This window comes from Aethalodelphis obliquidens, unplaced genomic scaffold (genome assembly GCF_003676395.1).
Source record: "Aethalodelphis obliquidens isolate GAN/ISIS:26980383/991018 unplaced genomic scaffold, ASM367639v1 scaffold69, whole genome shotgun sequence".
NCBI lineage: Eukaryota > Metazoa > Chordata > Mammalia > Artiodactyla > Delphinidae > Aethalodelphis > Aethalodelphis obliquidens.
The window spans coordinates 4558091-4579040 of record NW_020838013.1 but is presented as its reverse complement, the minus strand read 5'-3'; the positions used below and the strand labels follow the sequence as shown (position 1 = coordinate 4579040).

Genomic DNA, 20950 nt, shown 5'->3' with positions numbered 1-20950 from the left:
TTGGTGAGGCAGTGGCCAGGCTTGGCCAAGGCTGACCTTCTGGTTTCAGTCTCCCTATTTAAAAAATGACCAGATAGTTTGATGTAGATGTTTGAGCTGCGTCTCTGGGCTGGGAGGCCCTAGTTGCCATTTTCACCCTGCCCTCTCACTGTGGCCAGGTGGCTCCTGTGCTCTCTGGGATCACTTTGCTATCCTACGCTGTGGTGTCATCAGGTCATTGTAATGTCCTTGGGTCTAGGACAGCTTAAAGGCCTCTGAATGTCCAGAACTCTAAAATCAGTCCCTGCCGGCTGCCTCTGCTGCAGCCTTCTCTAGCCTCCATCTTCCTTAAAAGAGGCTACCCTGTCTCCAAGCCCTCTTCACCCCAAATCTAACGGGACTGTCTCAGGCCCAGCCTCTCCTGATTTCTGCGGCCTTGGACATAACTCCCCCCCCCCCAGCCCTTGACTCCTAATTCCACTGTCTTCTCAACCCTTTCCCGGGGCCCCTGTTGTCCCTCCCCGACTCCCAGTCTGGCTTCTCCCAGCTGAAAGCCTGTCTGTTCCCACTGTCACCCTGATGCCACCTCCAGGACCACATTTCAGCTCCCTCTGGGACACCTTTGTGCCTGATGTCCCATGCAATCCATCAGCAGTTTCCAAACCAGATGCAGCCACATTCACCCTCTTCCCTTCCGGCCAGCTCTGCTCCCTGGCTGTCGTGACTCTGAGTGATAGCACAGGCCTCCTGCTGTGCCATTTTGGACTCCCACTTCTGTCTCGTCCCCAGGTCCCGCCCATTCCCACTGGGCCACGTTCTTCCCATCTGACCCCTTTGCATCTCTTCCTTTACCACCACCATCATTATGACATCTCTTCCCTGGACAGAATCAGTGGCCCTTCACCCGTCTCCCTGCCTCCTGTCCTTCACCTCCTTCCACACGTCCTGCCTGTGGTAACAAGCAACTTGTTCTACAGCCAGCTCTCATCATGCAGCCCCGGTCCAGAGCCTGCAAGGACTCCCCAGAGCCTATCCAGGTTCGGGCTGCATCTCCATTGCCATCTTCGTCGTGCAGTCACTAAGTGCCCCTGGGCTCTGGGGTGGGTTCAGCCTGCATTCAGGGCCTCCCAGGCCTGGCTCCTTCCCACAGTGCTCCTGCCAACCTGAGCCACTCCTGACTGCCGGGCCCTTCCCTGCATCGGAAATGCATCCCCACCTCCTCCACCCCAGTGCTGGAGGCCCAGCTGAAAAGCCATTTCCTCAGAGGCTCCGTGGAGCTGAGTCCTTGCCAGCAGAGTCCTGCACGGAGCGGGCAGCAGCGACATCACCCGTGTGGGCCTGGACGGCAGGGACTTGGGGAAAAGAAAGTTGAACAGAGCCTCTGGGTACATGAGGCCTGGTGCTGGGGTATCCCTCAGGCTCAGGCTTCAGGGACCTCTACTGGAGGCTGCACAGCAAGGCCGGAGGTAAGACCAAAGCCAGAGAAGGCGAAGGCCAGAGACTGCGGTGTGGCCCCAAGGGCAGAGGTGCTCATCTGTCCACAGGGGTGTCCTCAGCATGGGTCCTGGAGGGCCAGGTGGGCTCGGTCGGTCCAAACATGACACCAGGCACCAAAGGGCAGGCACCTCCTCCTGCTTCCCTGGCAGTGGGCGGAAGACCCCTTCTGCTCCCACAGGGTAGGAGGGGCGGAGTGGGAGCCCCTCCCCGCCCCGGGGTGCTTGGGCCTGGGCTGGCCGTGGATGCCGGCTGTGGAGGTGGAGGGGATCTGGCACCACCAAGACCCTCTCCTCAGGCCCCAGCCCCGTGGAGACTGAAAATGACCATCGGGCACAAAAGAGTCTGACACAGCCAAGGAGTCAGGCACCATTTTTTATAAAAACGCGTATATCATTTTTCACTCTTTAAAATCACATTCAAAAATCGGCAAAGAGACGCCCCGGGGGGGGTGGGGTGAGTAGATGGGAGTGGAGGGCCCACTGACGCAGCCCCGGGGGAGAGGGCGCGACACCACACACGGCAGCGACTGGCATGAGGGGGCATGCTGCGGGCGAGGTGGCGCCCTGTGGGCAGTGGCACTGACGGGACACGGGGCTCTGGAGCTGGACGGCCGGGGGCACGCACGGAGCGGCCTGGCATGGGGAGGGCTGCCCCACCCGGCCCCCTCTCACTGTGCTGCCCGGCCAGCCCAGGCCGGCCCCCTGTGGTCCTGGGCAGAAGAGGCCCTGCCCAGCCCAGGGAAGGGGGGCTCGGGGCCAGGCGAGGCCAGCGTGGCACAATCCACAGGTGCCTTTTCTGTGGTCCCTGAGCCTGGGTGCTTGGGGTGGGAAGAAGAGGGGGCTTCGGTGAGGGCAGCAGCAGCCGCTGCCAACACCACCCTCCTGGCCAAGCCCCACGGTGTCCAGGGAAGGTGGGAACGGGGGACCCTTCCCAAGAAAGGGTGCAGGAGCCTAAGTCACGCGGGAGGCCCTGGGGTCAGGGAGACAACGGGCCCCCTTGTCTACCGACTAGCTGGAGGGCAGGTCAGTGCAGGGCTGTGTCCCTGTTACAGGAGGGGCCGCGGTGGGAAAATTCAAGTAGCATCCCTGCCCTGCGGCCTCCCCTGGGCTGGGGAATGCCGGGCCACCCAGCTGGGCTGTGGGCACAGAGCTGGAGGTGGCCCAACTCCACGTGGCACCATCCCTGGGGAAGGGGCAGGAGGGCCGCTGGGGGCGGCTGCTCTCCCTGCAGGGGAAGACACCGGGGGTGGGTGGCCCCTGGGGGCGGGGCCGAGGGTGGCTGGACAGTGGCTGGGTGGGCGGCAGCGGGAGCCAAGGCAAGCGGGCCCCTCCCTGGGGGCTGGGCCAGGCTGGGGCCACAGGAAATCACAATAATTACAAAATAAAACCTTTTCCGCTTGGCGGGAAAACAAATAATAAAAATTCAACAAAATAAATTAGAGGTTTATAAAAGGCGGGCGGGCAGGAGGGCGGCCGGGCGGGTGGCGGCAGCAGGTCAGAGGCCGTTGGCGCTGCCGCGCTGCACCAGCGGCACCTTGCTCAGCTCCACAACGGGCGAGCGCGGCTTGTTCTTCATCTTGGGCACCCGCTGCACCAGCTGCTGGGCCTCGCGGTAGGCGTCACGCAGCTCCTTCTTCCATTGCACCAGCTCGGGGTCGCTCTGCACACACCCCGAGGTCTGTCAGGGGGGCCCGAAGGCCACTCTGGCCCCGCCCCCGCCCCCCGCCCCGGGCCCCCACTCACGTCGCACTGCAGGACGAACTGCTTGCCGCCGCGGATCTTGAGGAGGAGGCACTTTCGCTCCTTGATCTGTGTCTCCTCCACCGACTGGATCTCCTCCATGGTCAGCAGGCTCTGCTGCAGGGCGGGGAGTGGGCGGTGAGGGCGCGGGACAGGCCCCGCCAGCCGCCAACCCCAGGGGCTCCCGGCCCCGGCCCGCTCCTTACCGGGGCCTCGCCCTCGCCCCGCCACTCGAGCCGGTTGGGGAACAGGTAGAAGTACCGCCGCTGCCACTGGGTCAGGAAGGGGTTGCCCATCTTGGACATGTAGCCGTGCATGATGCAGTCCTTGCCCAGGGCGTAGTCTGGTGCAAGAGAGTAAGAGAGGGGGACTCAGCCGGGCCCGCTCCGCCCGGGTTTGAATCCTGGGTCGGCTGCTCTCTGGCTGTGACCTTGGCTGAAACCTGAGCCTGTTTCCGATCTTTAAGGTGGGCACTGGGCGCCCACAGCAGCCGCCGACCCTCACCTTCCTCGTGGCCCAGCTGCTTGTTTTTGGTTTTCTTGCGGGCCTCCAGCCGGTCCGTCTCAGCGTTGATGGTGTCGAAGACAGTCTCTGCCACCTCCTGCTGCCACCGCTCCGAGATGGTGAGGGGGAAGTTGCGGTAGAGCTCCTGGTCGCTGTCCAGTAACTTCACCGCAGGGCCAGGGAAGAGACATCCATCGGCCACAGGCCTGCCTGGCCGCAGGGCCCCAGGGCAGGGTGGTCTGGTCCAACTGCCGCCCCCAGGGATGTTTGGGGAGGAGAAGCCTGAGGCCCAACAGGCAGACGGGGCTGGCATGGGGGTCTCACAGGGCAGAGGAGGGAGGAGGATGCCAGCCGGGCTGGGCTTAGAGCTCAGGGTTGAGAGGCCAGGCAAGGCCCAGTACCTTGATTCCTTTTGTGTCCTCCTCATCAAAGGAGCCAATGTCGAAGGCGTCTGCCGCATTCACCTCCCCTCGTGGGGGCATTAGCGGCGGAGGGTACTGCAGCAGAACAGGGGCTGAGCATCAGCTCGGGGCAGGGGCTACAGAGGGCCCCACCCGGCCCCGGCCCCGGCCCCCAGGCTGTTACCTTCTGCAGGAAGACCATCTGCCAGTCCAGGGAACGGAAGAAGGGGCTCTCCTTCACTTCCTGGGCCCTGCAGGGAGAGCGGGTCATCGGGGCTTGGCACCACCCAGGCCAGGGGGCAAAGCCTGGGCTGTGGGGCAGGTGGCCCAGGTTAACTCCTGGTTCAGCCACTCTCTGGCTCTGCGACCTTGGGCAAGTCCTTTAAACCTCATCCGGTTTCCCCATCTCTAAAACGGGGAGAACAGCAGTTCCCACATCGTAGGGCTGCCGTGAGTTTTAATATTGTGAATCTTGCAACATCATGCCCAGCGCTTAGCGTATGTTTAATAAACATAAAAGGCTGCTGCCCTCATCATCTGTGTTACAAGGCCCCTCGGGAAGCTGGTCCACACCCACCTCCAGCAGCTGCACCGCAGGCAGCCCTCCCCCTGAGAACACTGGGCAGGGCCACGCCCCAGCTTGTGAACTCTTCAAAGGAGACTGGGACCACGGACGAGGCTCCAGTGACAGGACACAGGCCTTGTCTTCTTAGGGGCACAGGCAGAGGCTTGGGCAGACTGGCCCAGCAGCCCACTGCAGAGGCCTAGACACAGCAGCGTGGACACCACCCAGGGCCCAGCAGGGAGGGAAGGCCTGGGACAATGGCCCTGGTCTCAGGCACTCACCCTCGGCCCAGGCAGCCTAGCCTCCTGTTGACGTCTCTCTGTAGCAGCCCCTCCAGCAAGGAGCGGAGCTCAGGGGAAAAGGAGTCGGGCAGCTCCACAGCCTGCAGGGAGGAGTAGGGGGACGTTGGCAGAGGCCCGGGCCCCATCCCAGCTCTGGGGCTCCTGAGGCTGCTTGGGGCAGGGGCAGGAGGGTCCAGGCCCCCAGCAGAGGGAGAGCTTCCTAACTGGCCCCTAGCAGGCATCTCTGCTCTGACGACAGAGAGACGAGAGCCTACAGGGAAGGAGGCCAGAGTGGGGTTAAGCGGCTGGAGATGGCTGCTGGCGGGTGAGACCCTGATGCCCGCAGGAGACTCCAGCCTCACTGTGGCCCCCCGTGGACTCCGCCCAGCCTCCCCGGGCTGGGACCCTCCACGCACCATGGTCAATGTCATTCTGTCGATCTCATGCTTGTCTTTGGTCTTGTGCTGCCGGAAAGGGCTATGCCTGGGCAAGAAAGGCCGAAGTCCAAGGTCAGAGGACGGGAATGGGGAAACTGAGGCAGGCAGCATGGACGATCCTTGCTGGCCTGGGGAAGAGCCTGTCTCTGTCCCGCCACCCCCCACCCCCGCCCCGCTCTGGCTGGCCTGGGGAAGAGCCTGTCTCTGTCCCGCCCCCCCCACCGCCCCGGGACGGCCGCTCACCCTCGCAGCAGCTTGAAGAGCATGCAGCCCAGGGAGAACCAGTCGGCGCTGCTATCGTAGGCCACGCCCTTCTGCAGAACCTCGGGGGCCATGTACCCGTGGGTGCCCCTGTGGGAGCGAGGAGGCCATGAGTGGGTCTGGTGGAGGGTGCGGGAAGGGAGAGGGTGCTGGGGCACTCACACGCTGGCGTGGGGCTTCTTCTTGGAAAAGTCGCAGGCCAGGCCCAGGTCTGAGATGCGCACGTGGCCATGCTCGTCCAGCAGGATGTTGGCCGGCTGTGGAGGAAGCCCAGTGAGCCGTCCCCCGAGCAGCTCAGGACAGGGCCCGGCCGGGCAAGACGCCAGCTGGGGCGCTGTCTTTGCTCTAGAGGGTATGGGTGTCCAGGGACAGGGCCCTGGGTCGGGGGCGCGCAGGCGAGGAGACGGGCCGGGCCTGTCTTGGGAACGGGGGCAGCTCGTGCTGGGAGGAGGGCGGGGCGCCTCACCTTCAGGTCCCGGTAGACGACAAAGCGGTTGTGCATGTGCTCCAGGCCCAGGATGATCTCGGCCGCGTAGAAGCGCATGTCGGCCTCAGAGAAGACCCCGTGCTGGGACAGGTGGTAGTGCAGGTCCCCGCCTGAGGGAAGCAGCCGAGCAGGGGGGTGCTCAGCTCCCACCCCGGCCCCCAGCCCCGAGGTCCACCTGGGGCCAGGCCGGGCACTCACCGTTCATGAGATCCAGGATGAAGCTGAGCTTGTCTGGCGTGTGGAACGCGTACGACATGCAGACGATGAACGGGCAGTCCTAGGAAGGGGTGGGAGAGGAGGTCAGCAGAAGCTGTGCCAGGTTCGGAGCCAAAGGCTGAGCTGGTGGCCAGCTGCCCGCTCACCCCGGTGCTGACGAGGGAGAGCATGATGCGCTCATTCAGGGCCAGTGTCTCCCCTTGCTTCATCTTGATGCGCTTCTTGTCCAGACACTTCATGGCATACCTGCAGGGGAGGGGCTGGTTGGTCAGGCGGTCTGCTGGCACCTGCAGTGCAGGGCCCCAGGGGTGAGGTGGGGTGGGCAGTCCTCAGGGCCCTTGTGGGGAAGACTAGACACCACGACAAGCGTATGACACACAGAGACAGAGAGAGGGCAGAAGTGCTGGTGGGCCGGGGCTCCAGGGGCCACGGCAGGTAACAGAGCAAGAACCGTGTGTGGCCCTCTGCGGACACCTGCCCATTCAGGGCACCCCTCCGTGGCCCTCCTCTCCCTCAGGCATGCCACCAAGTGCTCACATCTTGCCCGTGTCGGCCTTCCGGCACCCGTAGACCTCGCCGAAGCCCCCTCGCCCGATGATACGGTGCACGCTGAAGTCGTTCATGGTCAGCTGCGGGGACGGCAGCAACGGGGTCACTGCAGGATGCCTGGGCCCCGCCCTGGGGCCACCGTCGCCATGTGCTTCCCTGCCTTGAGCTGTCCCCGCTGGGCTCCTGCACCAACCCCACAGCCAGCCCCTGGGCGTTGAAGGGTCGACTCCCCTGGCCTCCCCGGCCCTGGCCCAGCCCTGGGGCCCGGGTCCCTGGGGAGGGGCAGCAGGGAGGGGGCTCTCCACGCCCACCCAGCCCACTCACATGGATGTTGAGCTCCACATTCTTCCACTGGCAAAATCGTGTGAATTTATCGCTGCGAGAGAAGAAACCAGGCTCAGTTGAGCCTTAGAAAGTGAGTGAAATGATGCTGGGGTGAGCCGGCCTCACCCACTACCATCCCCTGGACTCCCGAGCCGCAGTGCCCTCTTCTGGGGTTGCCCAGGAAGACTGCCAGCCCGAGCTGCCCCCAGCCCCCACAATGCTGGCGCTGCTGTCTGTCTGTGGGTTCCTGCTGGGATGAGATAAGCTTAGAGGTGAGGTCTTCCAGTCTGACCCCGACTTCCTGCTACCACATCCACAACAATGCTCACCCCATCCCTGCTTGCATACTTCCAGGGACACACCACTCATTCCCTGTGAAGCCCCCACTCCACGACTAAGCAGCTGGGACATTAAGAAAGCTGTTCCCTGCGTGGAGCTGAAATCTCCCTACAACTCCCATGCACCGTGAAGGCCACACTGGGCAGCGGGGTGGCAGTGTGTCCTCTCGGGCCCATCCCTACCACCAGCCTGATGCTTCTCAACCCCGACGGGCCCAGCAAGGGGCTAGACAGTCCATGGGAGGGAAGATGCGTGGGTGGTCCCTCGCTCCCTTTCGACCCTCCCTGGACAGGCTTGGAGGTGCCTGGTGCTGGGAAGGGTGGGGCGGGAGTGTCGGGGAGTGTCGGGGAGGTGACGACCTCTTAGGAGCCCCCGCGCTGGCGTGTAGACAGCCCCAGGGGCCCACGCGTTGGGGACTAAAGCAGGCTGGCTTCTCTCCTCCGCGCCATCCACGCCCCTTCTCAGAGCGGCCCTTCCCCACCTTCTGCTGCCGCTCACAGCCCGCTCTCACCTCTCAATGAATTTCTGGAACACATCTCCTCGGAGGTTCTGACAGATCTCTTCGATGTATGGCTACAGGAGGAAGCGGGAGGTTGGTGGCTGAGCCAGAGTGGGAGCTGACCAGGCTCTGGGACCTGTGCTGCCCAAGGGGGACCCCGGCCGGGCTGGGCAGCAGCGGGGAAAAGGCCAGCACACACCTGGAAGAGATCCGGAGGCACCTGCTTCTTCGCCAGATGGCCCTGGACGTGCTCGATGGCGCTTTTCGAGAAGGGCTGGGGAAGACAGAGGTGTGTTCGTTCTCCACGGGGCCACCCCTCCCGTCCCCACGCCCCTGCCAGCACGCGGGCCCGGGCACTCACGTGTGAGCAGGCCAGCAGCTCCTTCATGATGTACGTGTCAAAGATCTCCCGGCTGCAGGCCAGGCGCTCCTCCTCTGTCTCCAGCTTCTCGTATTTCTTGATCTAGAGGACAAGATCCCCACAGGTGAGCTTTGGCCCAGCGGGCGCGGGGGTGTCTTACAGATTCAGCGAAAGCAGCCCCAGCCCTGCCCCTTTCTCCATGCGCAGCAGGGCCAGGCTAGCCCAGCCTCACCCCCTCGTAGAACTCCACCAAGGGCTTGGCCTCCTCCAGGTGCTTCAGGCAGAAGTCTCGGAAGAGCAGGTACCCTGAAAGCAAGCATCGTGCATCACGCCAAGCCACACACCCCGCAGAGCCCTGCCCATCATGGAGGGTGGGGTGGGCTTGGGGCTTCCTGGGCAGAACTGGCCGAGGAGGTGGCAGAGGTGATCTCTGCCCCAGGCAGAGGCTGGGCAAGGTGGCCTCGGAGGCTGTCGCCAACCAAAGATTCTTGGATTCGGGGTCGGGGCGCCTGCACCTCTACTCCTCTCAGAATCTGCTTCCTCAGATGATGGCTAGAAAGTGACAGGTGCCCTGGTGAGGCAGAGGTGGGGAGTAGACTCTGGCGCCCGGGTCCCCCACCCTCTCACTGCAGTCTAGGGCCTGTAGCTCCTCAAGGAGGGCGACACACCCACCGGTCAGGCTGTGCAGGGTCAGTGAGGTCCACCCAGCCCAGGCCAGGGCTGCTGCGTGGGGGCAGGAAGGCAGCCTCCGGGTGGGCGCGGGGGGGTGTCCCTCTCCCTGGGCCTTACACCCCCCTCTGTCATCTGGCTGATTTTCACAGCAGCCATGAGAAACAGGCAGACAGGGAGGGCAGGTCCAGCTGGGGAAACCGAGGCTCAGGGAGACCTGTCAGGCAGGCGGTGTGCGGCAGCATGGGTAGAACTCAGGGCCCTTCTGTCCAGTGGCAGGTCCTGGGAAGGACAGGCCAGAGAGTGTGGCCTTGGTGCAGGGGGCCTCACAGGGCATGGGCCTCTGGGGAAGGGAAGAGGTGAGACGGGCTGCAGGAAGGGCTCACGGGAGACCTTGCGTGGGCTAGGCCTCATCCTCCCCAGGGACGGGGGCCGGAAGCCTGGCCCCAGAGCAGCCCTGGAGGGCAAAGCAGAAGGAAGGGTGGTCTCTACTCCCTCCAGCCCAACACGCGTGACCAGGCTCGAGCTGGGTGACTTTCCACACCTCTTGGGGGCACCGTCCCCACTGCCTGGGCACCTCCACCTCTGCCAGAGCTCGCGGCCAGCACTTCTGGTAAGGGCAGACTGGCCTTTCGAGAGTGTGCCTTTAGTAACTTGTGACCAGGGCTTCCCATGGGCCAGGGGCTTTCACTGCCACCGCCTCACCTGGCCCTCCAACAGTCTTCGGCAGCGGGGCTCCTGAGTCCTAGCTCCCAGGTGAGACTCAGAGAGGTGAAGCAATGTGCCAGGTCACACAGCACAGGCAGGGGACCCACACGGCGTGCTTCCCGACACACTGACTCGCTAAGCCTGACCTCCAACGCCCCGATCCTGCCAGGCCGGGCCACTCCCATTTCAGAGCCGGAGCTGTGTGTGGCCGGAGCCTGCTTCCCTGTGCCCCGCCTCACCCTTCCCTGTGTGCCAGGTCCGTGGGGTGGACCCACGAAGCCTCTAAGACACGGGCACTGAGGACGAGGAACGGAGGGGCCGGCCAAAGCAGGCTGCTCACAAAGAAGGCCCGTGGGGGGGGCGGGGGCGACCACAGCCTGGCGGGCGCCACAGGAAGGGCCCCGCCCCTTCCTGTCAGTTCTACCAACGGCCCGAGCAGCTGTGCCTGCACCAAGGGGAAGCTGCAACTCTCAAAAACAAACCCCAAAGGAGGAACTTCCCTGGCGGCCCTGGGAGACTGCTGGCCCCGCCCCTTCAGGGGGCTCCGGGGCTGACGGCCAGGGGCTGGGAGGGCACTACGTCACCGCCCTGCCTGCTGTCACCGGGGGAGGCGGGGGGCTCGCTGGCTGCCCTGCCCCCTGCCCCGGTGGTTGGGAGGCCAAACCTCCTGGGAGAGGGGAGCACAGCCCAGTCGGCTGGGATGGGGGCAGGAAGGCGGCCCCGGCGTCATCCTGCCCACACCCCCCCAGGCCTGGGCAGCAGGACAAGTGGCAGAAGCCCCAGGGCCGGCAGAGCCCCCACCGTACTCACCCAGCTTCTGGGAGAAGACCTTCTCAAAGGTCACCTCGCCCCGGTCCTCCAGGTACTTCTGCATGACGCTGCGGATGCTGAAAGACACAGGGGCCGGGGTGACCTGGAGCCCCCAAGGCTCCTGTCAGGCCTGCTGGCCCTGCTTCCCTGGAAGGTCGCTGCTTCCTCTCCCAGAATCCAGAGTGGAGGGCACTGCTGGTGGGTGTCATCGCTCCCTCCAAGAAGGCAGCCACCCCTGTTGGACCTGACCGTGGCCACACCAGAGAGACCTGAGCAATGCTGTGCCTGCCTACCAAGGCTTTGTCCCCCACAGCTAGGGTGACCAGCAGGTGGCTGCTCAGAAGCCTGGTCCCAGCGCTGCCTTGTCTGGCTTTAGGAACTTGGCCAAACCTCAAAAGCCAGGACTCACCCATCAGCAAATGATGGGTCACGAAAATATGGCCCATCCCGACAATGGGATACTACTTGGCCAGGAAATGGAGTGAAGTGCTGGTGTGCATGTGCGCACGGTATGGATAAACCTAAGAGGATTCTGCTACGTGAACGGACAGTCACAAAAGGCCACATGTTATATGATTCCATTTATACCACCTGTCCAGAACAGGCAAGTCTACAGACAGAAAGCAGGCTAGTGAGTGTCAGGCTGGAGAAGAAAAGGGGAATAACTTCTAATGGGCACAGGGTTTCTTCATAAGGTGATGGAAATGTTCTGGAATCAGGCAGTGGTGAAGGTTGCACAACACAGTAAATGTGTTGAATTGTACACTTTAACATGATGAATTTTATGTTATGTGAATTATATCTCAATATTGAAAAAGAAAAGCCAAGCCTCAGCTCCCGTGTCCCTGATACCCGAAGTAAAACCCCCTGCCCCTGGGTCGCCTGGGAGGGCAGCAGAGCAGAGGCCACTGTTGTGACCACGGAAGCCCAAGCCCACACTCCCCGCCCCCGGCTATCTCCCCCCACTGCCGAGTGCTGTCTGGGAAAGCCACACCTGGCCACGCTTCACGCCTCAGTCACCTCTTGCTGTCCCTTCCTCTCCTTTCCTGGGCCACCTGCAGTCCCACCCTGCCAACCAGCTGTGGTCCCGTTTGGACCTCACTAGCCTGGGTTCCAGCTGCCCATACGGAGGGCCGTGCTGGGCAGTCACACCTGAGCCTGTACAATGCTCACAGGCCTCAGGATACATGGGGCTGCCAGCAGGCCACGGATGAAGAGGACTCTGTGTGCCCACCTCTCTGTATCCCCGTACCCCTGTTGGAGCCCAGCACAGGGTCCTGCTGCCCATCACCTAGTGGAAGGTGCCATGCAACCCTGCCCCCCCCCCAGGCAGGCCCTCCCAGTCCTGCACTGGTGGTTCTGTGACATTAGACAGCATGAGACAAAGCCTGAGTGGGGCCCTGTCATCTGGAGGAGACTCAGACAGGAAAGAATGTTCTGGGTCATTGGGAGAGGCCGTGTGGAGAAGGCAGAACCTCACTGGGTTCCTCAAATGCAAACAGGATGTCACAGGTGACAAAGTCCAGGGCAGGTGGGTGGGCATGGGGGCAGGCAGGGAAGACCCAGCCAGGGATGAGCCACGGGGCAGGGCGGAGGCTCAGCAGACAACACTTGGGAAGCTCGGTCCAGGGCGGCGGGTGAGCGGGCAGACTCTGCTGGGGGTAGGTACCACAGGAGGAAGCCCAGGTAGCTGATGACACTGGGCCAGGAAGGAGGGGAAGAAACAAGGTGGGGTAGGAGCAGGCTCGTCTGTTGGATGGATGGATGGAAGGACAGAAGAAGAGCTGACGAGGCCAGCTGGGGGTCTTGAGGCCCCGGGCCCCATCAGAGAGGGGGCCTGAGGAGAGAAGGCTCCAGGCAGGGCCAGTGCAGCCAGCAGACGCCGCCCAACCCCTGGCCTGGGCTCGCAGGTGGGGCGACTCCTGCCCTGTCCTGCTCAGCACTTTCCTTCTCAGGTGGTCTGGGTGGAGGCCCAGGCCCTCCCGGGCCCTCGTCCGCATTCGGGCCACGCAAGACAACATGGGAGCGTGCAGAGCCGGCGTGAGCAGTCCTGGAGCTGTGACCCCTCCCCCCAGACGCTCAGAGATGCCGTGACCTCCTCCGAAAACTGTCTCTAACAGGAAGAAGGGTGCCGATGACCTGGACAGCCCTCCTGTGTCGCCATCCTGTGACTCCAGCCGACAAGGTAAGAGCCCCAGCTGAGGGCCAACGGCCCAGTGGCCCTGAACTACCACGTCAGAGCCGGTTCCCTCTCAGAAAGTGAGGACGCCCTCCACAACCACAGGGACTCCAAGGCCGGGACGTGGCCCTCAGCCACGCTGGCACACTCTCCCCTCCTGGGGGCCACACACCTGCTCACGTCCACCAGCCACCGTCAAGGACACATCTCCCTGGCCCCGTGGGACTCCCAGGGACTCAGGAGGTGAGACCAGCCCCAAGTCCCTCATGCACTTCACACACATCAGAAGCTAAAAAATCTGTGACACTGAGCAAGACACAGCCCCCACCCTGGGGCCTGCGGACTGGAGACAGGGAGCCCAGGGAGTCTGTGGGGCGCATTCTGCGCCGATCTCTCAGGGCTCCCAGCTCTGCGAGGGACAGCTTGGGGCCTCCCGTTCGGACAGGGAAACAGGCCGGGGGATGTGCTGGGTGAAGCACAGCGGGGTGGGCCCAGTCCAAGGTAGCGAAGGCTTGGCAGGGTCACGAGACCAGGCAGCCGGGAGGTAGGGGTGTGGAGCCCGGGGACCCTGCGAGGGCCAGATTTCTCCTGGGAGGTGGACAAAGCAATAAAGAGGGAAGAAATATCACAAGATGTCGATCTTCCATGGGGCTGGATAGTCAGAGGGAACGTCCAGACAGGCAGATGCAGGTGACAGGCAGGGTGACTCCGGCCTGTCAGATGACCCTACGGGGCAGCTGGGCATAGCCCCTGCAGTAGTTACTGGGAAGCCCCTGCCCCTGAACCAGCAAGACTGGCGCCAGCTCAGCCAAGGCGGCGCGATGGGAATGCCCAGCCCAGAGCAGTGCCGCCACTTCCCGCCGCGGGCTCGTGGGCTGGACATGCAAAGGCCGGGAAACACGCTCGCAGAGGGCCAGCCCGCGAGAGAGCGGAGCCGCAAGCTCCTCTCCAGGCATGGCACCCGGCGCGGGCCTTCTGCCCTCCTGGGGGCTCCGCCACCGGCTCGGCCCAGGGCGCGGAGGAAAGGCCCGGGCTCCGCGCTGCTCAGTGGCCAGACCCTGCCTCCCTCGGAAGGCTGCACAGGGTGGATGGCCACAGCATTCTTCCCAGCCCGCAGCACTTCCACTTTCTTCCTTAAAAAGAAAAAATGTTTTCTAAATAAAATAAACACACCCCCCCAACCAAACACGAGGTCAGACTCGGCGGAGTCCTTGAAGGAGAGGCCCCCAAGGCTGCAACGTTAGGGTTTCCTGTCCATTCCCACAGGGCTGGAGCCCAGGGAGCTGGCAGGTTAGACAAGTGTGTTATGGGGGATGCTCCCGCCAGGGTGGCAAGTACAGGCTGGCACAGGAGGCGGTGGCGGCCTCCTGGGCTGGGTCACCTTCATCTCCTACCCCCTCTCCCTGATACTGGCGGAGTCTGAGTGGCAAAGGCCCCAGAGCAGCATTCCTGTCCCCGCCCAGGTCAACAACTCTGATATCCAGGAGGACGTGGTCCCCAGATGGACTCCAGGTTGTCCAGAGAGCCCAGTATCTGCACCCTCCCCGCCCCAGCCCCACCCCCAGCCCCCGAAGGACCCAGCCCCTCCAGGGAACGGCCTCAGTGGCCTTAGTTGCTGCAGTCGGACCGGTACCCAGGCCTGGGCTCCAAATGGCCCTCCCCACCTCCCTCCCTGAGGCCAGGCCAAGTCACAGACTTTAAATGTCCAGTTTCCCCACTTGTAAAATGAGGATGTCAACAAATGCTGAATTGCCAACACTGAGCTGGCCACTGAAAAAGGCGGAGAGGACACAGCAAGAGAACGCAGCCCTGCTGCGAGGGCCGTCAGCTCCCTCCCTCTCCTGAAGGGAGCCCTCCTGCTGGAACCCCCAGCAAGCGCCTCCTTCTGGAATGTGACCAGAAGCCACCGGGTCTTGCTGGGGTCTCAGCCCCACACCTGCTGTGTCCTCAGAGGGTGGGGCTCTGACTGGCAAGCCTGCCCCGTGGCTGGGCCCATGAGCACCCCACCCCCGAACCTGAGCCTGAGCGGCTGCCACTCCACTCTGCTCACAAACCAGCCTCAGGCACTCGTGCCGCACAGTCTGGGGGCCCCAGTGGGCAGAGCCCGATACCTGCCCTGCCAAAGGAGCAAGGGCCCCCTGGCAGGAGCTGCCCGGCCCCGCTGCCCGACAGCCAGGGCTGCTCACTCTGGCTCCAGCTGCTCTGAGGAGCAGGCCCAGCCTGACACCAGGGGAGAGAGCACTTCCGCCCTCCCAGCCCAGAGCGCGGGCTGGGGTGATGGGACGGCAGGGAGGGGGTTAGGGCTGAAGGGGAGGACTTCCGGCACCTTCCGGCACCACATGGTTCAAAGGGAAAGCTAAGTCCTTCACTCTGTGGTGCACGGGCCTCACAGATGACACCCACTCAGGGTCACAAACCGTAGCTTGTATGGACCGGGAGGGACCGCAGGGTCAGAAGCAAACACACTCATCTTGATGGTGAGGAAGTCAAGGCCAGAATCAGCTGAGTAGCTCACCCTGAGTCCCAACCAAGTTAGCGGCAAGAAAATGTCCAGCCCTCCCTGAGAAAGGGCCTCCCACCAGGCAAGGGCCTAGCCCAGCCTCTGCCGGAGAGCTGGGTGCAGAGTCCCAGGGGACCCCGGACTCTTGCCCTGCCCGCCTTGCCCTCCACCCACTGCCAGTGGCTGCGGGAGCCCATCAGGCTGGGGGCAGCCTTGGCCGGCACCTGGCCGGCCAAGGGCCATGGCTCCTGTGCTCCCGTGTGACAGGAATGCCAGAACCACGAAACCGAGGACGGTGCAAGCTGGCCCGGGGACTCCGGGCCTGGCGGGCATGGTGCAGCCACGCCGGGAACCGTCACGCTCTGGGAGGCGACGGCGGTTAAGCCAGCAGATCAGAGGCTGCAGCCGTGGCTGGGACGCTCCTCCGTGGCATTTCCAGGAAACCTGGCACCGAGGTGGCAGCAGCATGAGGAAGTCCCCTGGGGCTTCTTATTAATATTTCTCAATGACTCTCCTTGGGGCTGACAACATCCTCTGAGCTCGAGGACAGGGCCACACATCAAATGGGGAAGACCAACCCAAACGGCCAACTCTGGAGCAAGTCCTGGGCCAGAGAAGAGAAAATGACAGCACGGGGCACCACACACGAGCCCACCACGAGTGTCCGCAGCGACCCAGGTTCCCCAGGGCACGGTGGCCACAAAGTGACAGCTTGCAGGATGTGCGGGAAAAGGCACTCCGGCGGCCTTGTCACACATCACGACCTCTACACCCCGCAATTCACTGCTGCCATCACCTCAGAACAGCTTCCAGGGCTCCCTGCCCTGCAGCTCCCAGAAAGGGGGCCATCCCCGACCCCAAACCCAGAATGGCCTCCAGAGTCAGAGAACCCCCCGCTCAGAGAACAGAGCTGCTAACACATTCACACCTGAAAACCCACTTCTGAAACCCCGCTCTTTGGCCCGCGGAGACACTACCCTCCCTGTCAGCAGCGATGCAGAGAGGGCAGGTTATTGTTTTAGAAAAGGCTGCAGCCAAACGCTTCATTTTTCCTGTTTGAAACAGGTTAGTGAGAACTCGAGTGTGACTCTGTCTTATGTGTCCAGCAGAGGACACTGGCCCCTCGGGGCCACAGGAGCAAAGGGCAGGTGTGCTGGAGGCTGTGCGCTCCTCAAAGACTCTCACGTGCTCGTGGCTTCTGCTGTCTGTTCTGAGGCGGGAGCGTGGTACCCTGGAAGCACCAGCCGTGTGCACGCAGACCCACCCCACCGGCCCCCAGGTGCTCGGCCCCCCTGCAGAGCCTCCCTGGGTGCCCGGGGCAGGCAGGAAACACCGCTGCAGAGCCTGCCTACACCTGATGTCACCGGGAGTTTACTACTAGGAATTAATCGTGCATTAATAGGACACGTTTTTCCCGGGTTGACAGAGCCCAGATTCCCCGACACGGATTCCAACCTGTCATGCTCACGCGCCCTTCAAATCCTTTTACTGAGGGAACAGCAGGCGGGCGAGCAACTTAATGGCAAAAATGTGAAACCCCATGATCTGGAAAGGAGAACAGATGGGAAAAGATGTCCCGGAGACCCATTCCTGGGGAACGCGGGGGCTTCAAAGGCCCAGAGGGAATGACTGCCCAAAAGAGGATCTTGTTTTGTGGGGGGAGGCGGGGGCGGAGAACGCTGCTACTGGAGTGGAAAGTTCTGGGTAAGGGATAAAGGCTGAAAACAGCAGGGTTTCTCCTGGTGATGCAGAACTGGAAGGAGAAGGAAGGGAGAAAACCACTCCCTGCACCTCTTCCCGCTCCACAAATCAAGGGCAGGAAGTCCTGGGAGCAAAGAGTTAACAGGAATGAAGAAGCAGCGGAGGAAGAGCTGCGGGTCTGGGAGACGGGGAAGCCAGAAAAGGGCAGGAAGGAGGAAATCCACGGTGGGGGAGGGACCAGGAAAGGAAGAGCCGAGAGAATGGGAGGCTGCAAGAGGCACCGGGCTCTGACATCTGCCGCTGGGGCTGCCACTGTCACCAGGGAAGGCAGGGACATCTCCTGGGACCGCCCAGGCCGGTCTCCTCCGCCAGGAGCCCAGAGATTAATTACACGAGGCCTCCGTGGTCACATGAAGCAAATGACGCTAATTGCAGGACTGCTGCCGCTGCCGGGAAAGCGAGACAGCGGCTCCTTCAGGGAGAGGCCCAGACCACAGACCCCGAGGGCCGAAGGAGCGGAGAGGTCACCGGTGAAGGGCAGCCCCTCGTTTTACCGAGGTGGAAACGGAGGCAGGCTGGGCCAGCATGAGGGACGTGCTGGTGCCCATGTGAGCTGGGACTGCGGTGGGATTAGAAGCCGGTCTCCTGATTCCAGCTGCACTGCTGCCTCCCTCCATGAGAAGTGCGAGAAATGGGTCTGTTTCCTCGAGTTCTATAGGGTGACAGAAGGGAAAGCCCGCGTGCCAACTGAGTGGCACTGTGCCCAACAGCTCCTGTTCCGCAGCGCTCAGAAGTCAGAGCTGTGATGGCAGCTCCAGCTCCCGGCCAAGCCACAACCTGGGCACCAGCCGCAGGGAGGCTGCCAAGAGGGACCACCCCACGATGGGAACGGCTCCAAATGGCACCTTGTCATAGACAAACCGCGGCCTTCGTCCCTGGCCCTGACCCCAGGCGTGGAGCCATCTCCTCCGTGCACTAGCTTTGCCACAGCAGCTCAGCTCTGTCCCAGCCGGCGGCGAGGGGCTGGGCCTTGATGGTGCCGGGGGCTGCCCTTGTGCTTCCGGGCCAGGGGTGCCAGCTGCCACATTCCACAAAACAAGGACCGGGCTGAGAGCAGAGGTACAGAGGGGTGTGTGGAAGAAATGATGCATAGCAGGAGTCCAGAGACCCCAAGTTCAAGTGCCACCTCGCCTCTGGGACCAAGTCTCTTCCCCTCTCCCAGCCTCAGTTGCTTCAACTATTAAGTGGGAAAATACCACCTGCCATGCCTGTTTCCCACAGTCGTGAAAAGGATAAAATGGAGTAAAAAGCACTTTGCAAACTAGGAAGTGCCAGGCAGACGTAAGATACAGTCATAATGATCTTCAGGGCAGGAGACATCTGACACAGGGGGTGGGCGAAGCATAAAGCAAAGAGTGGCATATCCTCCGAGGCGGGAGGCCTGGATTCCTAGGCCCTTCCCCAGCCTCAGCTCACTAACAGTCACTGCTCCTCTAGTCCATCTCACAGGTGTGGGCAATCTGCCCAATGCGGTGCCGCCAGATGGTGACCCTACCTGAGAGCCCATGACACCTGGCTCTCGGTCTCCTGCTGTGCTCCCCTAAAACTCACAGCTCACCTGGTTTCAGACACTATACACAGTCCTGATGTTTCTTGAGCAACTACTACATGCAAGGCATGGCCTTGCCAACCTCACAGGTTAGTTTTTGGATCGACTGAGATGACAAAGGTCAAAAATAAATAATTATAATTTCCACCATTACTCCTATCACCACCATCAATATCACGGATGTAAAGGGGACAGGAAAAGAGGAACATCTTGTTGCTCACGGTTCTAACACCTGCAGAGCCAACCCAAGGCGGGGCCCCATCAGGAGCAATGCATTCTGGGGCGAGATTACCCAAACAGAGAGAGTTCCAGAAAAGGCCCCGCCTCATACTTTGCAGAAGTCCAACCTGCCAGAGGGTCTCGAGGCCAAGGCCACCAAGGAGAGCCGCTGTGAGACCCAGAGGGTGACTCCCCCATTTCCTCCCTCGTGGCTTTGTCATTTCTGAACTCATTTCTGTTCTAACTGTCGCCGCTCCCTGGACAGCCCGTAGCTGACAGTCAGTCTGGTTCCCGTTTTGAGAAATCTGATTGCAAATGTCTTAGAAAAAAAGGGCCCTAACGGCCTTTTCAAAACGCAGGCCAATTTTCCTCTCCCAGGCCTGGTGTTCAGTCAATCTGAAACCCAGAGAACGGGTCACAGAGGAGGGCACCAGAGACGTGGGCACCGTACCCCCTCCCCACCGCCGCAGCCTTGGGCCCTGCTTCAAACTCAGGATGCCACAGAGTCACAGTCCTTATTTCACACCATCCACATTTCACAGATGAGAAAACCGAGGCCCAGAAATGGGAAGGGACTTGCCCAAAGTCACATGATAAGACCAGGAGAGCTAGGACGGGCCCAGGCTCCTGGGCTGGCAGGGCACCAGCATGGCAACTCTTAGGCAGGGATGGAGGAGCTTCTGGGGCTGGCCTCACCACGCAGCATGAGAGATCGTGGTGGGCACATGGCTCCTGTAGATGCAGAATGGCCAGGCCCCCCGGCTCAGGCCACAGTGGTGGACACAGTGTGGAACCAGAAGCCGGAAGCCCCGATCTGGTGGCCAGCCACCACCCTGGATGCCGGTGACACTGGGCAGGCCACTCACCTCTGGGCCTTCAGCTTCCCCACCTGTTCCATGGGGACAAAACCACACCTGACCTACCCGCCCATGGGCTGCTGTGAGGCTCAGGCAATGGGAAAATACTCTAGAAGCCGTAAAATGCTGGACAGCCTCAGCTATTGTCCGTATCCTGTCCACTCCTGTGCCCAAATCCTGAACAGATGAAACTTGGATATCAGGTGCAATGGTATCAGTTACCTCACAGAAAGGTGGCAGCTGTGGTCCAGCTGCTGCAGGGGTGCTGGGACGTCCCCTGGCAAACAGTACCCACGGGGCACCACAGGCGGGCCTCACCAGAGGAGGGATTCGAGGGGAGAGGGACTGAGGGATGTGGCGCACACCATACCCTGATCCCCACGCTACCCCGGCCCCCAAAGCACTCTCAATCCCCACCCCAGGCCGGTGACCCGCCAGAAGAATGGGGAAGATCCGGGAAGACTTGTCTGCCCCAAACCTCACAGAAGTGTCCACCCGAGGGGGACCAGGGGCGGGGGGGGGTGTGTGGAACCCCAAGGCGGGGATGCCGAGAGTAGGGGCGGCGAAAGGATGGGCGATATAGTCAGGCCAGGTAGATGGGCAGGCAGAGGAGGGGACTCCACGGGACCCGGGGCCACCCGGAGGAGGAAAAAGGGGAGCACGGAGGCTCTGGGGGAGAAGGCAAGGGCGAGGGGCTGACGGAGAAGGGGGCCAGGCGGAGTGTGTGAAGGGAAAGGCAGCAGAGTAGGGCAGGGGCACTGAGCGGGTCGGGGAGCCAGTGCAACTGGAAAGCCCCGGCGTTGGGGTGCTCCGGGTTCAGGTGCACAGGGCCTGGGGCGCAGGGGTCCGGTCTGGGCTGCGGGACGCGGAGAGCTGGCGGGGCAGAGGGGGTCTCGGGGCCAGTGCCCGGGTGGTCGGGGGCGGGGGGGTGGGGGCTGGGGGAGCGGGGCCGAGGGGCCGGCGGGCCGGGGCCGGCGCCCGCCTCACCTGGGCTCGGGCAGCAGAATCTTCTTGCTGGCGCGCGCGGCCGGCGTGGCCTTGCTCTTCTCCATGGCCATCAGGTAGCTCACATCGGCCAGCACTGCCTCCAGGTCCGCCATCTTGGCGGCGGCGGCGGCCTGTCCCGCCGCTCGGCTCCGCTCCGCTCGGCGCGCTCGGCCCGGCCCGGCCGCTCCGTCGGCCTCGGGCGCCGCCGCCTGCCTGGCCCCGCTGGGCGCCCGCGGCTCCGCTCGCCGCGGCTCACAGGCGGCGCCGCCCCA

General features: G+C 62.7%; 1 protein-coding gene across 1 annotated transcript; it reads right to left on the bottom strand.

The window, feature by feature from the left end:
- Nucleotides 1-1835: 1835 nt before the first annotated feature.
- On the bottom strand, nucleotides 1836-20944 carry GRK2 (G protein-coupled receptor kinase 2). Its single transcript, XM_027090661.1, has 21 exons — nucleotides 20679-20944; nucleotides 10627-10703; nucleotides 8672-8745; nucleotides 8440-8541; nucleotides 8278-8352; nucleotides 8091-8152; nucleotides 7241-7292; nucleotides 6905-6996; nucleotides 6514-6613; nucleotides 6350-6428; nucleotides 6131-6261; nucleotides 5827-5921; nucleotides 5647-5754; nucleotides 5383-5449; nucleotides 4967-5067; nucleotides 4305-4371; nucleotides 4121-4216; nucleotides 3720-3882; nucleotides 3422-3558; nucleotides 3219-3332; nucleotides 1836-3135 (listed from the first exon to the last, which is right to left on the bottom strand). Exons 1-21 carry the CDS (start codon nucleotides 20789-20791, stop codon nucleotides 2971-2973), a joined length of 2070 nt encoding a protein of 689 aa, XP_026946462.1. The 5' UTR covers nucleotides 20792-20944; the 3' UTR covers nucleotides 1836-2970.
- Between the last annotated feature and the right edge of the window lie 6 nt (nucleotides 20945-20950).

Excerpts from the sequence above, each read along its gene's own strand:
- GRK2 (XM_027090661.1), bottom strand. The coding sequence starts at position 20,791 with ATGGCGGACCTGGAGGCAGTGCTGGCCGATGTGAGCTACCTGATGGCC. Across the intron at positions 3,559-3,719 it reads GCAGCTGGGCCACGAGGAAG|ACTACGCCCTGGGCAAGGAC; the intron begins GTGAGGGTCGGC and ends CTCTTGCACCAG. Across the intron at positions 3,333-3,421 it reads GGGGCGAGGGCGAGGCCCCG|CAGAGCCTGCTGACCATGGA; the intron begins GTAAGGAGCGGG and ends CCCGCCCTGCAG.